This window comes from Protopterus annectens, chromosome 3.part1 (genome assembly GCF_019279795.1).
Source record: "Protopterus annectens isolate FY-2018-M chromosome 3.part1, PAN1.0, whole genome shotgun sequence".
NCBI lineage: Eukaryota > Metazoa > Chordata > Ceratodontiformes > Protopteridae > Protopterus > Protopterus annectens.
In genome coordinates, this window is record NC_056732.1 from 1,673,853,521 (window position 1) to 1,673,873,197 (window position 19,677).

At 38.7% G+C, this 19,677-nt stretch overlaps 1 protein-coding gene across 1 annotated transcript in view; it reads right to left on the reverse strand.

The window, feature by feature from the left end:
• The window catches only part of LOC122797831 (vomeronasal type-2 receptor 26-like), a 109,148-nt gene extending 92,574 nt beyond the window's left edge, over positions 1-16,574 (reverse strand). The window contains exons 1-2 of the mRNA XM_044066354.1: positions 16,569-16,574; positions 6,671-6,794 (exon numbers count right to left, since the gene is read on the reverse strand). Coding sequence (XP_043922289.1) covers positions 6,671-6,794; positions 16,569-16,574 — 130 coding nt within the window. The remainder of the gene's footprint in view (positions 1-6,670; positions 6,795-16,568) is intronic.
• Positions 16,575-19,677: the final 3,103 nt, after the last annotated feature.

Below are 19,677 nucleotides of genomic sequence, written 5' to 3' on the forward strand. Positions count from 1 at the left end.
GCCAATCATTAGCGGACCAGAGTTCTGCTGTGGCGACCCCTTACCGGGAAAAGCCGAAAGACAAACAACAACTCTAAGTATCTAGCTGATGATGACAAAATAAAATATCGAGGAATAACATTATCTAAGAGTATTAAAGATATAATTAATATAAACTACAGTAAAATTTTAGAAAAGATTAAGGTTCTTATAACAAAATTGAACAAATTTATTTTTACATTTGAAGAGAGACTTTTAATTATAAAAATAATAATACTACCCAAAATATTATATATATAATGCAGTCCTTAACTTATTATATTCCCAGCATTATATAAGAGATTTAAATACACTAATATTTAAGTTTCTCTGGCATCCTAGTAAACCGAGACTGGTACCCAAGCACCATCAATGTAACTGGTCCAATGGTGGGATAAGTTTTTCTGACATAGAAATATATTCCATAGCAACCATTGTTAAAACAATAATGTTATGGACAAACAAAAACTACTCCACTACATGGATAGATATTACGAAGTATATTCTTTTGAAGAATAGTCAATTAAATTTCAATTGTTATAATAAAATTTATAATAATAGTTTTCTTTGGCTATTAAAATATTATATACTCACACATCAAAAAATAACAATCAACTCTACCTATACTTCTACAACAATCATTACCTTTAAAAATCTAGTATATAGGACCCGTGAATATATAGCATGGATATTTTTAATCTTTCACATAGGATATACACAAAATAACATAATTGCTTTTAACACATTCTTAATGAGTAATCATAAAGACAAAGAATTAATGTTTTGGTTTCAGTTAATGGCTAAAGAAAAAATCCTATCTTTAGATCATATTTTAAACAAATTTAACTTAAGTTCTGAATCTTGGCTAGCTATTCAAAGCTGTAGACATGCCTTAGAAAATAAACTCTCTTATATGCAAACTTCAGTTAAAAAAGAGTTTCTTAAATTTACAGAATATTTGATAATATCAATTCATCAAAATGTTGCAGAGAATGGTTTACTTTCTAGAATTTATAAAATTGCAAAAATTAAAATGGATTTTTGCAGTGATAATCATTGGGAATATTTTGTAGCTGTCAATAAATATCATCCAAGTGACAATGGGAAAAATATGATCCTAACTTCCTCAAGTCAATCCTTAGCATCTTTAAACTAGAAACTATTTTCCTGGAAATTTCTGCACAATGCATTTATTACATCTGACAGAATACAGTTGATGTTGATTTACAAAAAAAAAAAAAAAAAAAAAACTGGCTGCTGGCGATGTGGATTAGATATTAGTGCTGATTGGCAACATATGTTTTGTGAATGTAATATTATTAAACCTTTTGGTAATAATGTTAATTTTTACAGGCTCTTTTTAGTGATAATTTTAATCTAAATAAACCATTAATTCTGTTTAATATGCCAATCTCTACTTGTGTTAAAAAAGTTGATTACTCTCTTCTTTGGACTCTTCTTACAATTGCAAGAAAAGTAATAAAAATTGGAAGACTATTACTTCACCAACTATGACAGATTTTTTAACACTGCAACTGAAACATGTCATTTGGAGATTTTAACTATTAAGGAAAGAACCACTAGAATAACTTCTAACTTAAACTCGTGGATGAAACTACAAAGACTGCTGAACAAATGGACACTATTTCAGTTTTGATTTAATAATTGTTAAATGTGTAACATGTTATTGTGACTACGGAGCAGACACCTTGTACATAGTTGTTTATTTGTTTGGTATTTTTTTCTGGTTATATATAGTTCATTTTTTTATGTTACTGTAATTTCTACATTTCTTCTTATGTAATACATTTGTCATCTATTTCAAGTCAATAAAAATAATTAGAAAAAATTCCAAACAGTGTTATGCTTAGCTTTTAAGATGAAGTACTCTTTGTGAAACAAAACATTTGGCATTGCATTCGGTATAATGGTTAATGCCTTTACTTCTTATGTAGAAGATACAGGGTTTGATTTTGATCTAGGGTTATTGGATAGGCTTATAATGGCCTTTCAGGGTAGTTAGCCTAGTGTTCACTTGTGAACTTAAATGAACAGGAGGAAAACTAGGACAAATATAACACCTTTTATTTGCTATTTAGCCAGCTGCTTTGTTATTTTGAAAACAAGGTATTTCTCTCTAGAGTGGATATATTGTGAAATAACAAATGTCTCAGACATTACCAGGCCTTTCCATTGCAGCAACAGGCCTTGCTATGCCATGGGCCGTTTTCTAGCTTTTAACAATGCCAATTTCAAATGTGCTGAAGAAGGCATAGGCACATTATTTTGTGTGACAATCAATTAAAGAAATGAGTTAGAAGCAAATCATTTTAATTCAAACTTACTTTGATTTCTAAAAGTGTTAGAAGACCATATACATTCTTTTGTGGCTATGTATTACACAGGAACCGGCTGTGATGGACCATGAAAGAAGGAAACAAATCATAGGTGAAAAGGACATTTCTAAGGTGTAAGTGTAGTGCTGTAAACAGATGGTCCTGGGTTCTAACACAGGAAGTGCAATACATTTTGAGGGAGGTTGGCATAATGGTTAAGATATTTGCCTTACAGACACAAGATGCAGGGTTTGTTTCTCACATGGGTTAATTATCTAGACTTAAAATGACCCACAAGGACAGTTAGCCTAGCACTAACCTATAAGAATACCATTATGTCAGTAACAAATTAAGCATGTACATCATCCACAACAACATTTACATCATCATTACCCCTGGATCATACATACATACATACAAATATATTAGGCACGGGCAATAATGCCCTTCTAACCTGCCAATACACCAGCACAGTTTTTCCCATAGTAAGTGTCCAAGCTGTTCTTAAATATATTTAAATTAGTGCTTGCTTTAATGTAATTTGGTAGTTTATTCCATGCTTCAGCTACTACCTCAGAAAACCAAATAGTACACATCTCATTGCTATAAAATCTTCTACACAGGTTGTCTGATGATTCTCTACTACTTTGTGTTAACCCCAAGCATTCCCAGAGGTAGTTGTCCCTAAATGCCCTATATACCTGAATAAGGTCTTCTCTTAAATATATATATGAGACACTGCAGAAGTTCAGATATTTTAGTCTTTCATAATAATTTTAAATGATCACATCCTTGGATGCTCCTGGTATATTTCCAGTGTAGTTTTTCCAATTTATTCATGCTTGTTTTCTTAAAGGTTCCTATAGTGTTATTCCATACTCTAGTTTGAGTGTAATGTAACTGACAATGATTTCATTTCTGATTTCCTAAACATTATAAATCTTTTTTATATGACCTATAGTTCTATAACTATCATTAACCAATTGGTTGAAATGATTAGAAAATCTCAAAAATGGATCTACCTGTTTACCCAGATCCATAAATGAATCTATAGTTTAAATCACTGTGTTCTGTATTAGATATTTACCTTTCAATCTATGTCTCCCAAATCTCACTGCATAGTTTGTGATGTGTTTATCAGCACATTAATCTCCTGTGTCCAAATGGTCAACTTATTCAAGTTCTTTTGCAGGCATCTCTCCTGTCTGTAACACGTGCAGTCAGTTTTCCCATTTTCAAGTCATATGCATACAGACTGTAGAACACCTCAGATAAAAAGATAGATCTGAAAGATATGATCTAAACAAGTACAAGCCTAGGACAGTGTCCTGTGGGACATTCTAGCTGTAACTTAGAATTTCTTCTGTTCAACTGCAATATGATACTTGCCATGGCCTATTTGTACACAGTGCAGCTGCCCATCTTATCAAGAGTACATTAATACCTAGTTGTTCTTATTTTGATCAGTGTTTTGTGTATGACCCTATCAAATGCTGAAGTTAAGTCTATGTAAATTATATCACAGCACAACTTTTCATTTATAGATTTTAATTTATTGTTATAGAACATCATGTTACGAGTGGTTATAGATTTATTTTCAACATATGCATGCTGATATATGGTTTCAAGTCCCAACCTTTCAAATTCTGACAATAATTTATCCAAAATTACCCTCTCCATTGCTTTTCCACAACATGAAAATAAACTTACGGGTTTGTATGACTCTGGGATTATCCTATTCCCGTTTACCTTAAAGGCAGGTTTAACAAGTGCATGTCTCCATTCTTGAAGAATCTCTCCATGATTAACTGACCTAGTGAATAACAGATGTAATGGTACTATAAGTTCATGGTGATGTGTTCTCTGGACAGTGTTACTAATTCCATCAGGACAGACGCTGACCTCATCAGTCTTCCCATCATTGCTTAATGCTGGTCTAAAGGCCAGAGGCATGGCATCTGTCAGTGCTGCTGGTGACTGGGATTCAGGAATGGACTCAGATTACTAGCAGGGCTGATGGTTGGGGGGATGACTTGGCATTGGCCAACTCTCTTATCCTTTGGGAGAGGGTTTGGACAGCCCATTGCTTGTTTGACCTCTAGTGGAGACCAGGAACCTCACATGTTATGTCAGACTAAACAAGAGGTGGAAGTAATATTGTGATGTTATTGCATTAGCTACGTCTACAACTGGAGTAACATGACTGAATGCTGCAAGGAAGATGGTTCTCTGCTTCGTAACTGCAACTCCTAGTAAGATCCCTGACATACTGGGCGGTACCACAAGGTGGACTTGGGATCCCTATCCACTGTGCTACAGAGAAAGGAACTATTGAGGATTCTAGGGCTGGAGTATTGGGGAGACAGACAGAAGCAGTACTAGGGTGGGGGGAGAGCATAAATATTCAATATTATACTTGCATAAAACATTGACCTTGGAGGACAATTACAGCATACACAATTAAAATCATAACATCATAAAGTAGGTTACTAACTTGTTGGTACTAACCCTGGAGAAAACAATTCCTGTCTTCTGTCTTACTTTTAAAGTATGAAAGTATTCATGTAAATAGCGTAAATATGTTTTAATTGGTGGTTTTGGTAACAATTGTATATCACCTGTGTTTACTCGTGAAATGGTGTACATTTAAAATAAATAGTAAATAAATATTATTGGAAAAAAAATATATATATATATAAATATATACACACACACACACACACATATATATATATATATATATATATATATATATATATATATATATATATAGAGAGAGAGAGAGAGAGATGTACATATCAACAGAACAGTCATCCAAATTGTTTTGCCTTTGTCCAAAAAAAAAAAATTTGGCACATTTTTATATATCTCATGCCATGAAAGTTCCTACATTCAGCCCTCTATTTTTCACTTAAGGTTAATTTTGCTCAACCTATAAACAAAATAATTGTGAAGTGATTTGCTCTGGCTGTAGAAACTCCATTATGTGCATTTTGGTCCTCTTGTTTCAGTGCTTGAAATGAGGATATATGCTGTGGGCATCACAATTCCCTTTACCTGAGACAGATCAATCATTGAGTGCAATGTCCACTTCAGTATATATCTGACCAGACATATGTAACAACTGGTGTGTCCACAGAGGAACCTCACAAAAAGAATACAGGTTGTAAACAAAATATCATATGTGGACCATCTCAAAGCCCTATCCCTATACATGGTCTCCTGCAGACTGCTAAGAGGCAATCTATGCCTAGTATACAAAGCACCCACTGATCCCACCTGGATGGACTTGTTGCACATCCACAAAACAAATAGTATCAGAATTATCTGATATGGGGACCTAAACCTCATCTACAACATAACTAGGACATCTTAGACAAGACTACCCCTTCTCTGGAACAGGATTCCCCATCCATGTGAGGCAGAGTTCTTTCTTAATGCAATTCAAGTGTAACTTGGATCATTGGATGGGGAATCAGAAATGTACCCTTTTCTGGCACCGATATTTCTGTCATTCGCAGGCAGCTTGTAAGTGCTTGACCACCCATACCCAAGCCGACATATGTCCCTTAAAATAATTCTGGGGTATCAAAACATGTCAGTTACATTTGGGAAGCATGACCTGTGGTTGTTAGCCTGGTAATCACATATGAACCTATGAACTAAATGCTTAAACTAAAGAAATAAACTATGCCCTTACTATCTACCTTGTAGAGTGAGGATAAATGCTTTTAGTCCTTACTGTCATTTGATAAAAAGTTGAGCTCCAGACCAAGTATATGCTCCAGCAGACAGATCTACTAACATAACTTCAGTAATTTTCTATACTTGTTTCCACAGTTACTTGTCGAAGGGTAAAATTTAAGAGTTATCAGGTTAGAGCCAAAATAAAGAAATAACAGTCAAGCTAGCTTAGCATCACCACGAAGGAATGACCTTGCTTCTTCCTTCTCCAACTTTGATATGGATGTAAGTGACATGAGTTCAAATTCTACCTAAATCTGAAAAATGAATTTGAAACAAAATTAAAAATACTGCTTTTTGTACAAGTTAATGCCCCCGCTGAGGACATCATTCCCTGCACCCCTTAATATAATCGACTCCAAAGTCACTGTACCTTGATAAAGGGACATCTTCAGCTTTCATTGAGTCCCTTTCAAACATCCCTACAGTCAGTGCTTTTCTCAGTTATGACACTTGTACTAATTGCATACTAGCTGATATGTCAACTCTGGAAAAAAACTAGCTACAATTACCCCAGAGGCCTGATATTCTAAGTAAAGAAAAACTATGATTAAAATAAGTAGGGACCTCACCTGTTACATTTGTGATCTCCCCCATGGAACATTGCACACAATCAAAGCAACAGATTGGCTGTCCAAGTATGGTAGCTTTCCTGTATCCTGAAAGGCATGGTTCACTGCACACTGAGTGAGGGGCCTGTAAGGTAAACAAACATAATGAACGTGATTAAAAATTAAACATTAAGGATCTCCTTTTGATGTAAAGCTGATTTAGACTATGAGCTGCTAGCAAGCTTTACTCGGTTACTATGACTTGATTTAATTTGTCTGCTACAGGACTCTGTGCAGATCATTTAAACAGTTAGTGCTTCCAGGCCATTTCTTGATGAGACTTGTGCTTAATGTGTTTCTGTGATTAGCAAATCAATAACATTTTATATGTGTGTCCTGTTCTTTGGATGAGATGTTAAACTAAGGCTCCATCTGCCTGAGTTAATGGTAGCACAGGTGGACGCAGTGTGTGTGTGTGTGTGTGTGTGTGTGTGTGTGTGTGTGTGTGTGTGTGTGTGTGTGTGTGTGTGTGTGTGTGTGTGTGTGTGTGTGTGTGTGTGTGTGTGTGTGTGTGTGTTTGTGTTTGTATATAAATGCTATTAAAAATCTCAATTGCACAAATTAACACTCTCAAAATGTCAACAAAAATCCTCCAAGTACCTGCCCTGACAATGAAAACCCTGGAACATCAAAATACCTAAACGTACACAAAACAACCCATATGCTACAATGTACTGATTGTAAAAGGAAAACAGTTTCCTTAGGAGATCAGTCTTTTAAAAATATACAAAAGGAATAAAATAAATAAATAAATAAATAACATTACCATCAGGCGCACTTATACAATCCAATTTATGCCTTTCAGAATTCTTAAGTCTATAATTATTCTAGAGCTTGTTTTATGATTTTTAATGATGTTTTTCCATTTTATTGCAGACTTATGCTTTTCCTTTACTTTTGTAGTATATAGTGGTGATGGTCACCTAGACGGAAACTCAAAATTAACCAGCTAGACCAGTACTCTACACTCTTTAACAAAGAATAAATAAATATCTGTTGTGTGTGTATAAATAATTAATAATAGTCATATTAGGGAGAGTATTTTTTTGGAAGATAATGTGTAGAATTTAGGTTAGAGGCAGGGGCTGGTTAAGGATAGGATTTGAACTTGAGTAAGGATAGGCAACTGGAGAGCTGAAATCCAGTTGTCCTGACGCAGTTACCTGGCATAGCTCTTTTGAGTGAAAGTTGGATGTAAAGCAAATCAACCTCTCAAAAATTAACGAAGGATTGCTTCACCAAATACAGATTTAATGACAGGATGTAGCTTAGAAGTGGATGGCATGATGGTAAAGAAGAGAGTGGATATCCTGTGTATCAAGGAGACATGGTGTAAGTACAGTGCAGTGACGTCTTTTGTCTTGAGATCCAGAGTCTACTACTGGGGGGGAGGACAGACTAGAAAAGGTTTGGAAATTATTTACAGACAGACTTCTGAAGGCAGTGAGGAATGACTTCAGAATCAGTGACAAATTCATGGCAATCTGACTCCAGTTTAAAGATCGGGCAGTCTTCATAATATCAAGCTGTACCTATGCCCCACAGCAGGGTAGTAACGGTGAGGAAAGCATGCATTCAGGCAGGAGTTACAAGACCTGCTAGATAAAGCAGGACAAAATGAGTTTGTTCTAATAATTGGGGGGGGGGGGCCTGAATTTTCTTATCTGGACAGACAGAACAGGATTTGAAGACTGCCTATGTCCACATGGTCTGGGATTAGGAACAATGAAGGAAGGCCATTCTAGACATCTGTCTGAAAAATGGTTTAATGGTGGCCAATACATGATTTACCAGAAAGATAGCTACAAGCTCATGTAAAAAAGTGGTTATTATATAACACAGGTTGACTTCCTCCTAGCAAGGAAAGAGCATTCTGGTAGAATCAGAGATTGCAAAGTCATCCTCAGCATAAACCGCTGATAACTACAATCAGCTGTCAGCAGTTGTCAGGGAAAGTTTTAAGGTCAACAGAGACTAGGCTTTAGGGTTAGCAGAGACTAGGCTTTAGGGTCAATAGAGACTAGGCTGAAGACCATGTATTTGACTAAAAGGAATTCAAAGAAATACTCAGGGCTGTAGTATCTCAGGGAGAAGGGGAAAGAGGGGAGCCAGAGGAGAAGATCAGCATCTCAAAACTGCACATGTGACAATAGAACAAATTTGTGTCCGACTCAGTTATGAAAATATGGTAGATAAGGAACGCTGGTGTCCGCATGCACAGGACCAGAAAGTTTTCAGAAATAGGAAGTAGTGTAGAAAGAAGTGAGATATGGAAAGGACATAGCAGCCCAAGAAGGGATAATGGTTGGATACATACCTCTCAACCTCTTTAGAGCAAAAAATCTAGACAAAGCCTAAAATGATGGGGGGGGGGGGGCAAATAGGGACAGCTTTTAAATATTGCTCTTACAAACTTAGAAAGTTGATAGAATAATCAGTTTTGTATTAGCATGAATTTTCTGAAGGATGTGGAGTCTTAAACTCAAATATTTGTCATTATTTAATTACTTCAATCCTCAGCTATTTGCCAGAAAGGTACATATTTTAAGAAGAACACACCAAAAATATGAGGAAAAGTCTAGACATTCTGCTAAGATCTGTACTTGTATCACTAGAAATTGAGAGGTATGGTTGGATAACAAAGAGGGTAAGACAGAAGTCATAATGACAAAAAAGGGGATGCCAGAGAAGCCTTACCAGCTTTTGTAAAGTAACTTAGCAGATGGAAGAAGAAAGCTCTATCCAATTACAAGGCAAAGGCAAGAAGACAAAGAAGATACTTTGCAGCCACCATTCATAAGGAATGCCAGCAAAAATCTGTTCACCATTTCAAATGACATCAACTACTTCTGGAAGCTTCTGAATGAAGACCTCGCAGAAGCCATACTACCTCATGCACATCCTGTGACAAAAGAAGGAGAACCTACCTATCAGCACTAATCATGTCAGGTATGATCAATCTGTTGGATGTGATTGGAGAGAAATCATTGCAGAACAGACAAAAAGCATGAGTGCACAAGAACAAAGGGGATACTCATAACTGCAGACAGTACAAATGTATCAAACTCCTGTCATACTACATAAAAACATTGAACAGTGTGAATGATGAATACAAAGAGTAATCAGATGTAACCTGAGAGATGATTTAGATCAAGATGCAGTGCAACACACCTAATATGTACAGTGAGACATATAGTGGAGAATAAGTTGGAAATGTGGACGGAGTCCAGCATTCCTATACTAAGCAAAACAACATATGGCAAGGTCCCCAGAAAACTGAGTTGGGCAGCCCTGCGATGGTTGAAAGTCCTGGAAACAATGGCCGAATCAGTGCAGACTATGTCCAAGGCCCTAGTGATACAAGTACAAACAGCATCCAGACTCACAGTCAGTGAGTATCGGGGTTCAGATCTAGTGGTGATGGACTACATTCATAGACAGTACTCTGAGAGCAGATCAATGAAGCTGCTATGTATAAATGATATGCACTACAAGCAGTCTCTGAATAGTAACTTCAAAAAATAATAAGGACTGACATGTGAAACTGCAAGGCACATGGGATAAAACTGACTGCAGACAAGACAGTGGTCTTGGCAAATGGGGGAATCAGAAGATGCTGAAAACTGAGACAGAAGGGAAAACAGTGGAACAGGTTAATGTGTCCAGTGTGGCACAAAAACCTGGACAGTGAAGGAAGAGCAGCTGATAAAGCTTGAGGTCATTGAGATTAAAGTGCATGAGATGGGTAATAGGATGTACCTTGTTGGACAGATGAAGAAATTAGGACTTTAGAGCAGAAGCCACAGGAGCCCCAATTGCACAGAAAGAAAACAGATTAAAGCGGTTTGGGCACATGTGCAGGAAAGCAGAAGATGATTTGTTGAAAAAAGATTTGAGCGAGTTGAGAGACAGGAAGAAGGCAAGAGGAGATGAGGATATTCAGCCAAGACATGGATGGATATTTTGTGAGAAAAGACCTGTGACAGACGTGACTGTCAAAAAGGTAGGAGAGTGACACTGATTCGAGAGCGATATTGACAGTTTACATGCACCATGACGTCATACAGAGGGAAAAAAATGGAAAAAAGGGGGTGGTTGTTGATGATGATGATGATGATGGTGATGATAATGATGACGGTGATGATGACGGTGATGATGATGATGATGATAATGATGATGGTGATGAGGACGGTGATGATGATGATGATGGTGATGATGATGATGGTGATGATGATGATGATGATGATGGTAATGATAATGATGACGGTGATGATGACGGAGATGATGATGGTGATGATGATGGTGATGATGATGATGGTGATGATGGTGATGATGATGATGGTAATGATAATGATGACGGTGATGATGATGATGATGGTGATGATGATGATGGTAATGATAATGATAATGATGATGGTAATGCTGACGGTTATGATGATGATGATGATGGTGATGATAATGATGGTGATGATAATGATGACGGTGATGATGATGGTGATGATGATGATGATGATAGTGATGATGATGGTGATGATGATGATGGTGATGATGATGATGTGTAAAGATCAGAACACAGAGCCATACCATTCTATGTCAGAAATGTAACAAGTGTTGACATAAAGTGAGTGCAAGCCTTACTTCTCCAAACCTAATAAGGCTTTTTTGTGAGTGTTAAATCATGTTTCAGATTATGGGAGTTTTCTACACTGGGAAGTAGGCCTAAAATAGCTTTTATGTAAGAAAAATTAACAGAAGCTTAGCTATGAGTGTAACAGAGGATATTGCTGACATCAGATATAAAACAACTGTAGTGTTCTGTACAAGCATATTAGATTTAGTTATAACTTCTTCCCATTTTTTGGCATTCATTTGGGCCATAAGGATCAAAAAGGTGATGACTGAAATAAAGCATTCTAACTTTTTGAGTCTAAATTGCAGATACTGTTTCATGCTTGGGGGCCTTATGGATTAAATGACCAATTTAAATGCCTAACATAAAGCTCAGGATTCATAAATGGTCACTGCATCAAAGTTGCTCAATGAGTGGGAGTGAGCAGGGTGTGTATAATTCAGGAAATGCATCTACATGGTGAGGCTGGCTAGAAAACAAGGCACAACTGAGATATATGCAAATAACCATATAATGAGCTGTGCTTTATGGCAATGAAAAAAAACCCCATGGTGGAGTGATTTGGAAATGTATAAATAATGCGGAACAATGTTGCACATTCATTAGCAATGAAGACATCCATATGCTCGCATTCAAGCAGAGAAAAACTCAGAAATGTTTGGGGCTGCAGCAGCAATTGTGAACCTGTTTCTGCAAGAGGCTCTTAGCAGCGAATGCTGCTGATGGTGCACACCATTGCCTTAAGGTTATGGTCTCCTGACCGCACTTAACATTTCATGCCCGCCATGACAGTGAGATAATGGACCATTATCGAGTGGACAGGGGCACCGTACAGCAAATAGAGGACATGTGTCAGTGTCATCTGTAGCCCCATGGGAATCATGGAGTAGTTATAACAGTGGATAGAAAGGTATACCTGGCTTTACATATTTTTGCTACAAGGACCTTTTAGCAACCTACTGGGGACACAGTGGAGGTATCTCAGGCACCTGCTTTAAGAATACCACATTAGTTCATCAATACCTACATTAAAATTAAGACCCAACTGGTGAATTAGGAAGGAGGTACATGAACTGCAAAGAGTATCAATCCGTCAAATGCCAAGTGGTCTGTAATCCACCAGGTTATCATCTACAATTTGTGTGTCGGACACTTGGTAGTTTCTATGACTCACACATATGGTACACATGTGGCCTTTACAAATGGTTTGCAAAGGGTAATTTCCCATAGGGACATCTAGTAGGGGATGCTGGATATGCCCTATAACCCTAACTCATGAGACCCATGACAAATCCAAAGAACTCCACAGAACTAGGTTATGACCATGCCTATTCACAAACCAGAAACATCATAATGTGCGTGTTTGTGCTGCTGAAGTCATGATTTTACAATCTGGATAGAGCTGGTGGAGCCCTGCATTATGATCACATCTTGTGTGCAAAAATTATGTTTATGCCATTCTACATACTATAAAACTGAGGAAGCAGATATAACTGGGTGATAACGGTCAGAGACCACAGTTTCCAGCATCACTAGCAATGGCAGCAGAGACAGACATGGAGTCACAGGAAGAGCTAGTAGCAGGGGATGACCACAGCAGATGGAGGCAGACATCATATGCCATGGCATTAGCGAGTCAGAAGTGGAGGCAGCAGCAGGGGATGACCACTCCAGATGGAGTCAGGCATAATATGCCATGGCATTAGCCAGTCAGAGGAGGAGCCAGCATCAGAAAAATGACCATACTAGATGGAGGTGGGCATAATATCCCATGGTATTAGTGGGTCAGAGGAGCAGCCAGCAACAGGGAATGCCCATACCAGATGGAAGCAGGCATAATATGCCATGGCACAAACTAAGAGGCAGCAGACTGCATTTAGCTTTACTACATGACTGTATAAGACCTAAGCAGATAGAAACACTAAAATTGATCCAAATAACCTTTTCTTGAGGCACAACATGACAATAAGAAGCTTGACCTTTTATTAAACACACTGAACTAAAGAAAAAAACAATAAAGCATCCAGTAAGCGCTTTTACATTCTCTCGAATGCTTCATCAGACTGTTAAAAAGCTAAGCCATTTCTACATTTAAATACCTTTGCTGTTACTTCATCAACCAATCATTATTGTTCCTTACTTGATGACATCAGTGCTTAATTGATTAAAAAAATTTAACTAAAAAATTGCTGACTGAAATTCATGTTCAAAACCTCTGTGATCCTTCATATTTAAAAACAAATATTTAATTTATAATAGATGCTTCATCCTCATGCAGCTTAAAAACATATATACATATCTCAAACAGTATGTTCCACTATTTAAAAAATGTGCTTATGTATAAATGTATACTATAAAAATATAAAATATATCAAATATATATGTTGTTTATTAATAGATTCGTGAGCCATCCTGAAAAACGCTAGACTAATAGCTTATAAACAATGTTAATGCTTGTTGTCCCTTGCTATCAAGAACGGTTTCATGGACACCCTGTCATTCAAACCAGATAGTCTATCTGCTTGTAGCCTCATGATCCACCTTGTCTGTGTTTGTTCAGTGTAGTTTCTAAGATCACCTAGCCTAATGTTCTTATATACAAACTCAATCACAGTAAATTTAAAACCATGTGTACTTCCTTCATTTATAACATGTCTAGCTAGGGCATTGCTGTCATCTTCCCTGTTTATAGCATATACATATTCCAAACTCTTTCTCGAAGGGTCCTATTTATCGTTTCTACATAAAAATCATAGGCAGTGCAAGTCAGAATGTTCTAAGGGTAAGGCACAATTGTCATCATTTTTACAGATGGGTTAGGGGTTAATGAAGTGCATGTCTTTCATAGGTGAATGTGTGAGTGTGAGTGCCAAGGTCTAATAAAATGCATATGAGCACTTATGGTCAGTGTTTAGAGGTTTGGTATGGGCTTGGGGGGGTTAATAGGTCAAAGTGCCAGGTGCATTGAGTATAGGGGATGTGCAGTGATGGTGTGCGTTACTAGACAGGTCCAAGGCATGCATGGCATACGGTTCAACTTCCCCTGTATGTCCCCATCTATAAGAACTGTCTCTGCCAGGAGTTGCACTGACTGTCGCATGACTGTGGCTAGATGTTGATGTTATAACTTAACATGACAAACTTCTGCTGGAGGATGTGTCAACATGACCACAACCATAGGGATGGTCTCTTCTGGGTGTAAACACACCCACAACTGATGTAGCAGTGGAAGTGATACCACTATGGGAGTGAGACCTCACCCATCCTTAGTAAGGTCAGCTAACATCTGAGGATGTAACAGATGATCAGCCTCAGGGATGGCCCCTCCCTCCAACAGATGATTCAGAACAGACACTGCATGGTCCAACGTGACATTCATCTTGTCTAGTGTGTATGCTGACTTAAAAGCAATTGTCATTGAGGAGGAGGTGTTAGAAAAAATTCTCCACAGTGGGGGGGGGGGGGGGTTAAACAAATTCTGGTCCAGGTGTAAAATAAGCTAGGTACACTACTGCCATAAGTTTCTGCATTTTATTAACTGTTGTGCTGTTCAATAATTTTTGTTCTTGGAGATTTTCTTCTCAGACCTAAGCTGTAAAGGTACCTTGTATGCAGTTGGCCTTTCTCAATAAAAAAAAAATGCAAAATATAATACAAAGAAAAATGTGGTTAGTTAGTAACTTGTTGGGGATTTTGATGAATTGACTGAATAAATGGATGAAGGGATGGGCATTTATAAGGGTGTTAAAGTCTATATAAAAATGACAACTGCCACAGTAAAAAAGGTCAGTTGTTTGTAGCTTAAGCCAGTCAGAGTTCAGGGATATACAGCACTGGTTTGGTTCTCAGCGGGGGTGCCTTCTGTGCAGAGTCGCCATATCCTCCCTGTATTTGTATGGATTTTCTCCAGGTGTTCTGGTTTCTTCCTACATTCCAAAGACATGTAATGGGCACATTGGTAGTTTTTAAGATATGTATAGATGGATCTACTTCACATGGTCATCATTTCAGAATGTCGAAGACCATATAGCTGAGACCATACGATCGATATTCGAAATGTTGATCATGGAATAAAAAAAAAAAACACAACAAAAACTTACCTTCACACTCCTAGCAGGGGGGCTCAGCCCCTCTGCACCCCCCCCGGAACTTAAATATACCAACTCCGAGATCGCACTACAGTGAAGAAGATGGAAATCTTTCCATTCTGCACTGTATGGAGATGCCAGTTCCGCATGGTCGACATTTTGAATGTCTATCATATGGTCTTGGCCATATGGTCTTCGACATTCTGAAATGTTGACCATGTGAAGGGGGCCCATATAGATATATGTAGATATATGTAGATATATCCATATCTATACAGATAGATATATTGGAGATGCATATATTGAATTAAAATAATCACATATACATCAGATCTCATGCTGCCAAACTTGCCCAAACTCTGAACCTTCAATGGATACACACACACATACTACAGACTATAACTGTTAAATCTCACTCAAAACCACACACACACACACACACACACACACACACACACACACACACACACACACACACACACACACACGCATAGACAGATACACTACACACACACACACACACACACACACACACACACACACACACACACACACACACACACACACACACACACACACACACACACACACACACACACACACACACACACACACACACACACACACACACACACACACACACACCCACACACACACAAACACACACACACACACACACACACACACACACACACGCACACACACACACACACACACACACACACACACACACACACACACACACACACACACACACACACACACACACACACACACACACACACACACAGATGGACACACATAAGATCATTGGATCATAGGAGGTTACTAGGCTAATGGCCCTAGGGCCCTTACAAGTCTAGCCAAGTTTTATCCTTATTTCTACAATCAGTACTTTTCACCTCTGTCCTTGAGGGACAGAGATGGAACCCCTGGGGTGAATTTATGGTTATCCATCCAATCATCCAGATTTCATGTAAAGAGGGCCAATGGGGTGCTTTGCCTGACATGAAGTGGGAGTCTGTTCTAAAGGTGTGGTAACCTCTGGGAGACAAATCTGTCCCTCCAGCAAGTTCAATTAATGTCACATTTTCTCCCATAAAACACATGCACCTCAATCCACTCACACTAACAAACTCACCTTCATAAATAGTAGTTTTGTAGAGGGAAGCAATACCCCTGTACCTCCCATATATACAAGCAACTTTTCATATACCAAGTCCAAGATTGCACAACAGTGGAGAACTAGTTTATTTGCAATTTCCACTGTACTGCAATCTTGCACAGTAAAGTAGCTGTGGATTTCAATGCTCTGTGTCTTTGACTGATCAGGATGCAGCTAAAGACATTTGATGAGGTGTTCTGTCCATTGACTGAATGGTGCCATATATGTATATGTGCAAATATACATTACAAGTGCAGTATAGGCATATACCGCACCCTTAGGTACAAGGCAAGTGACAGATGTGTGAGAACATTTTCATAGAATAATAGTCAGGAATTTTTTTTGTATTAGCTAGTACATTGGTGATTAATGTAACATATATGGAGGTAGCCTACGGCACAAGACTGGAAGTTAGTTCTGCATCTACAGAATCAACAACAATGTAAGCAGGAGCCTGCCTAAAGAGCCTGGAGGCATGTAGTATGACAGTTTAATTTGGGTCTGGGTAGATGTAGCTGGTTGAGTTAGCTACAACTGAGAACAAGAATCTAGGCCTAGGAGAAGCATCCTTGGACTTTAGGCTGAAGTGAAGCCTATTGGTAGAAGAGTGATGCAGACTGTCTATATGTGTTCGAGAAAACCCTGAAGATACTGTTTTGTTTGTTTTAAAAGCCAGGTATGGTGGTGTTTTCATATTTGCTATGTAGGTGCAGATAAAGCATGGATTTGTTTATAACTATTACTGCCAGCGTTTCCTTGAATTTACACTCGAGGTACATGAATGTGCACCTGGCTAAGAACTCCCACACACTGTCTGTTGTAATACTGCCATGGTCATTACATTTTGGGCTTTTAGTTCTCCACCGAACTGTTACCATTGTTTTCCCTGAGATGATCCTATTGCTAGTTTTCTGCAGCTATCAATACGATTTTTTTTCTGCCAATGTTTTCTGACAGTCCCAGTCATGGAAGACATACTGAAAATGCTGACCAGAAGCTGGAACATCTACACCAACAGTTTGTTGTGCTAAGCCCAAGAATGTACCTGCCATTTTTCCACTGTATTCGGCATTCATCAGATCTGTCACTGAGTACAGTGCCCCCTTTGTTATGTACCTAACCAAGCATATCCAACAACTGGAATGTCCACAGAGGTTCCTCACTAAAAGAATACAGGGCTTAATTAAGTAAAATGTCCTATGCAGACAGCCTCAAGGCTCTATCCTGTATTCTGTCTCCTACAGGCTTTTGAGGGGAGATATATGCCTGACATACAGGACATTGTCAGACCCTAATCTGATGGACCTCCTGCATATCCACAAAACAAACAACACAATAATTACTCCTTCTAAGTACATGAACCTTGCCTGTGATATAAATAGGACCTGCTGGTGAGACAGGTGTGTATCCCAGAGATTGCCATTTCTCTGGAACAGGCTTTCCATCTATGTGAAGCAAAGTTCCTCCCTAACCCAATTCAAGTGCAACTTGGACAACTGGATAGAGAACAGGAAATTCATCCCTGGTTTGGGACCTATGTCTCTAATGGACATAGAAACATCTGTAAATGGTTAACTTCCCAGGCCCTAGCTTGTTCATAGGTTCATAGGTATGTACTAGGCTAATGGCCGTGGGGTCTTTACAAGCCTAGCCCATAGGATTACCCTGCCATCCTGCCACCTGACCTTAGTTCCCAGTGCCTCTGTCGAGTAAAGCTACCGGAGTGATCCCTGGGGTGAATTTTCTATTTCCCATCCACTCATTAAGATTTCTTTTCAAGAGAGCCAGTGAGGTGCTCTGCTTCACATGTATGGGAAGTCTGTTCCATAGCATGGGCTGTCTCTGGGTTATGAACCTGTCCCACCAGCATGTTCTGTTGATTGTAGTAATGAGGTTGAGGTCTCTGGACCATGTGGTGCAGAGGGATTGGGATTTTTTTAGATGTAGCATTTCTAACAGAGCTGGGTCAGTCATGGCTTTGTAAGTCAAGCAGAGATCGCCTCTAAGTAGGTGATATGAGACAGAGAATACTTGGAGTTTTTTTAGTCAGTCCATATAGGACAAATGTTTAAGGCCTAGGATCCTCTTTGAGAGGTACTTTTGTGGTGTCTCCAGTTGTTGCAGGTGTTTAGTGAGGTACATGCCAAATGGGGCATTGTACTCAATGACTGACCTAAAGATGGAAGAGTAGAGGGAGGCAATGACCTTTTTCTTCCTGGATGCAAAACCCTTAGTAATGAGATGCGCCACATAGAAGGACTTTCTGACCACAGTAGCAATGTGGTGGTCAAAAGAGAGGTTGCTATCACCCTGTGTTACCAGATCTCTTATAATGCCTTCTGTGTTCAGTGGACTACCATCAATGTGGTAATTCATAGGAACCGGGTTTTTCCCAAAGCGGATGACGACACATTTTTTGACATTGAGCTTAAGACCATGGTTCTGACACTAGTCATTGGTCTCAGGGAGTCCTTTCTGTAGGATGTCAACATTACTCGGGGAGTTAATAGCTCCCATCTTGCAATCATCTGCGAACTTTGTCAGCCAGAGCCCATTCATGTTGGCCTGGACTTCAGAGAAGTAGATACCAAACAGGAGAGGACCCAGGACTGAACCCTGTGGGACTCCACTTGTGACTGGTCAGCAGTCAGACTTGGAGTCAGCTACTTTCACATTGTGGGTTCTACCTGTGAGCCAGTTTGCAACCCACCTAGTGATATAGGGGTTCATTCCTAGCTTAGAGAGTTTTTCTATGATTTCTGAGTGGGGAATGGTATCAAAGGCCTTGACCAGATCAAGGTAGGCTGTATGAACCACCTTGCCTTTATCCACAGCTCTGGTGACTGACTCAAAGAAGTTGACCAAGTTGAGCAGGCATGATCTACCCTTCATAAAACCAAACTGTGTGAGATCCAGAGTTTGGAGATTCCCTATATCCTTGTTTATTAGGTCCATGATGATGCATTCCATAGCTTTGCATATCAGACTCGTCAGGCTAATGGGGCGATAGTTCCCAGGGTCTGTAGTCGCTTCTCCTTTGTGGAGAGGGATGACTGTAGCAGTGCTCCATTTGGTAAGGACAAAG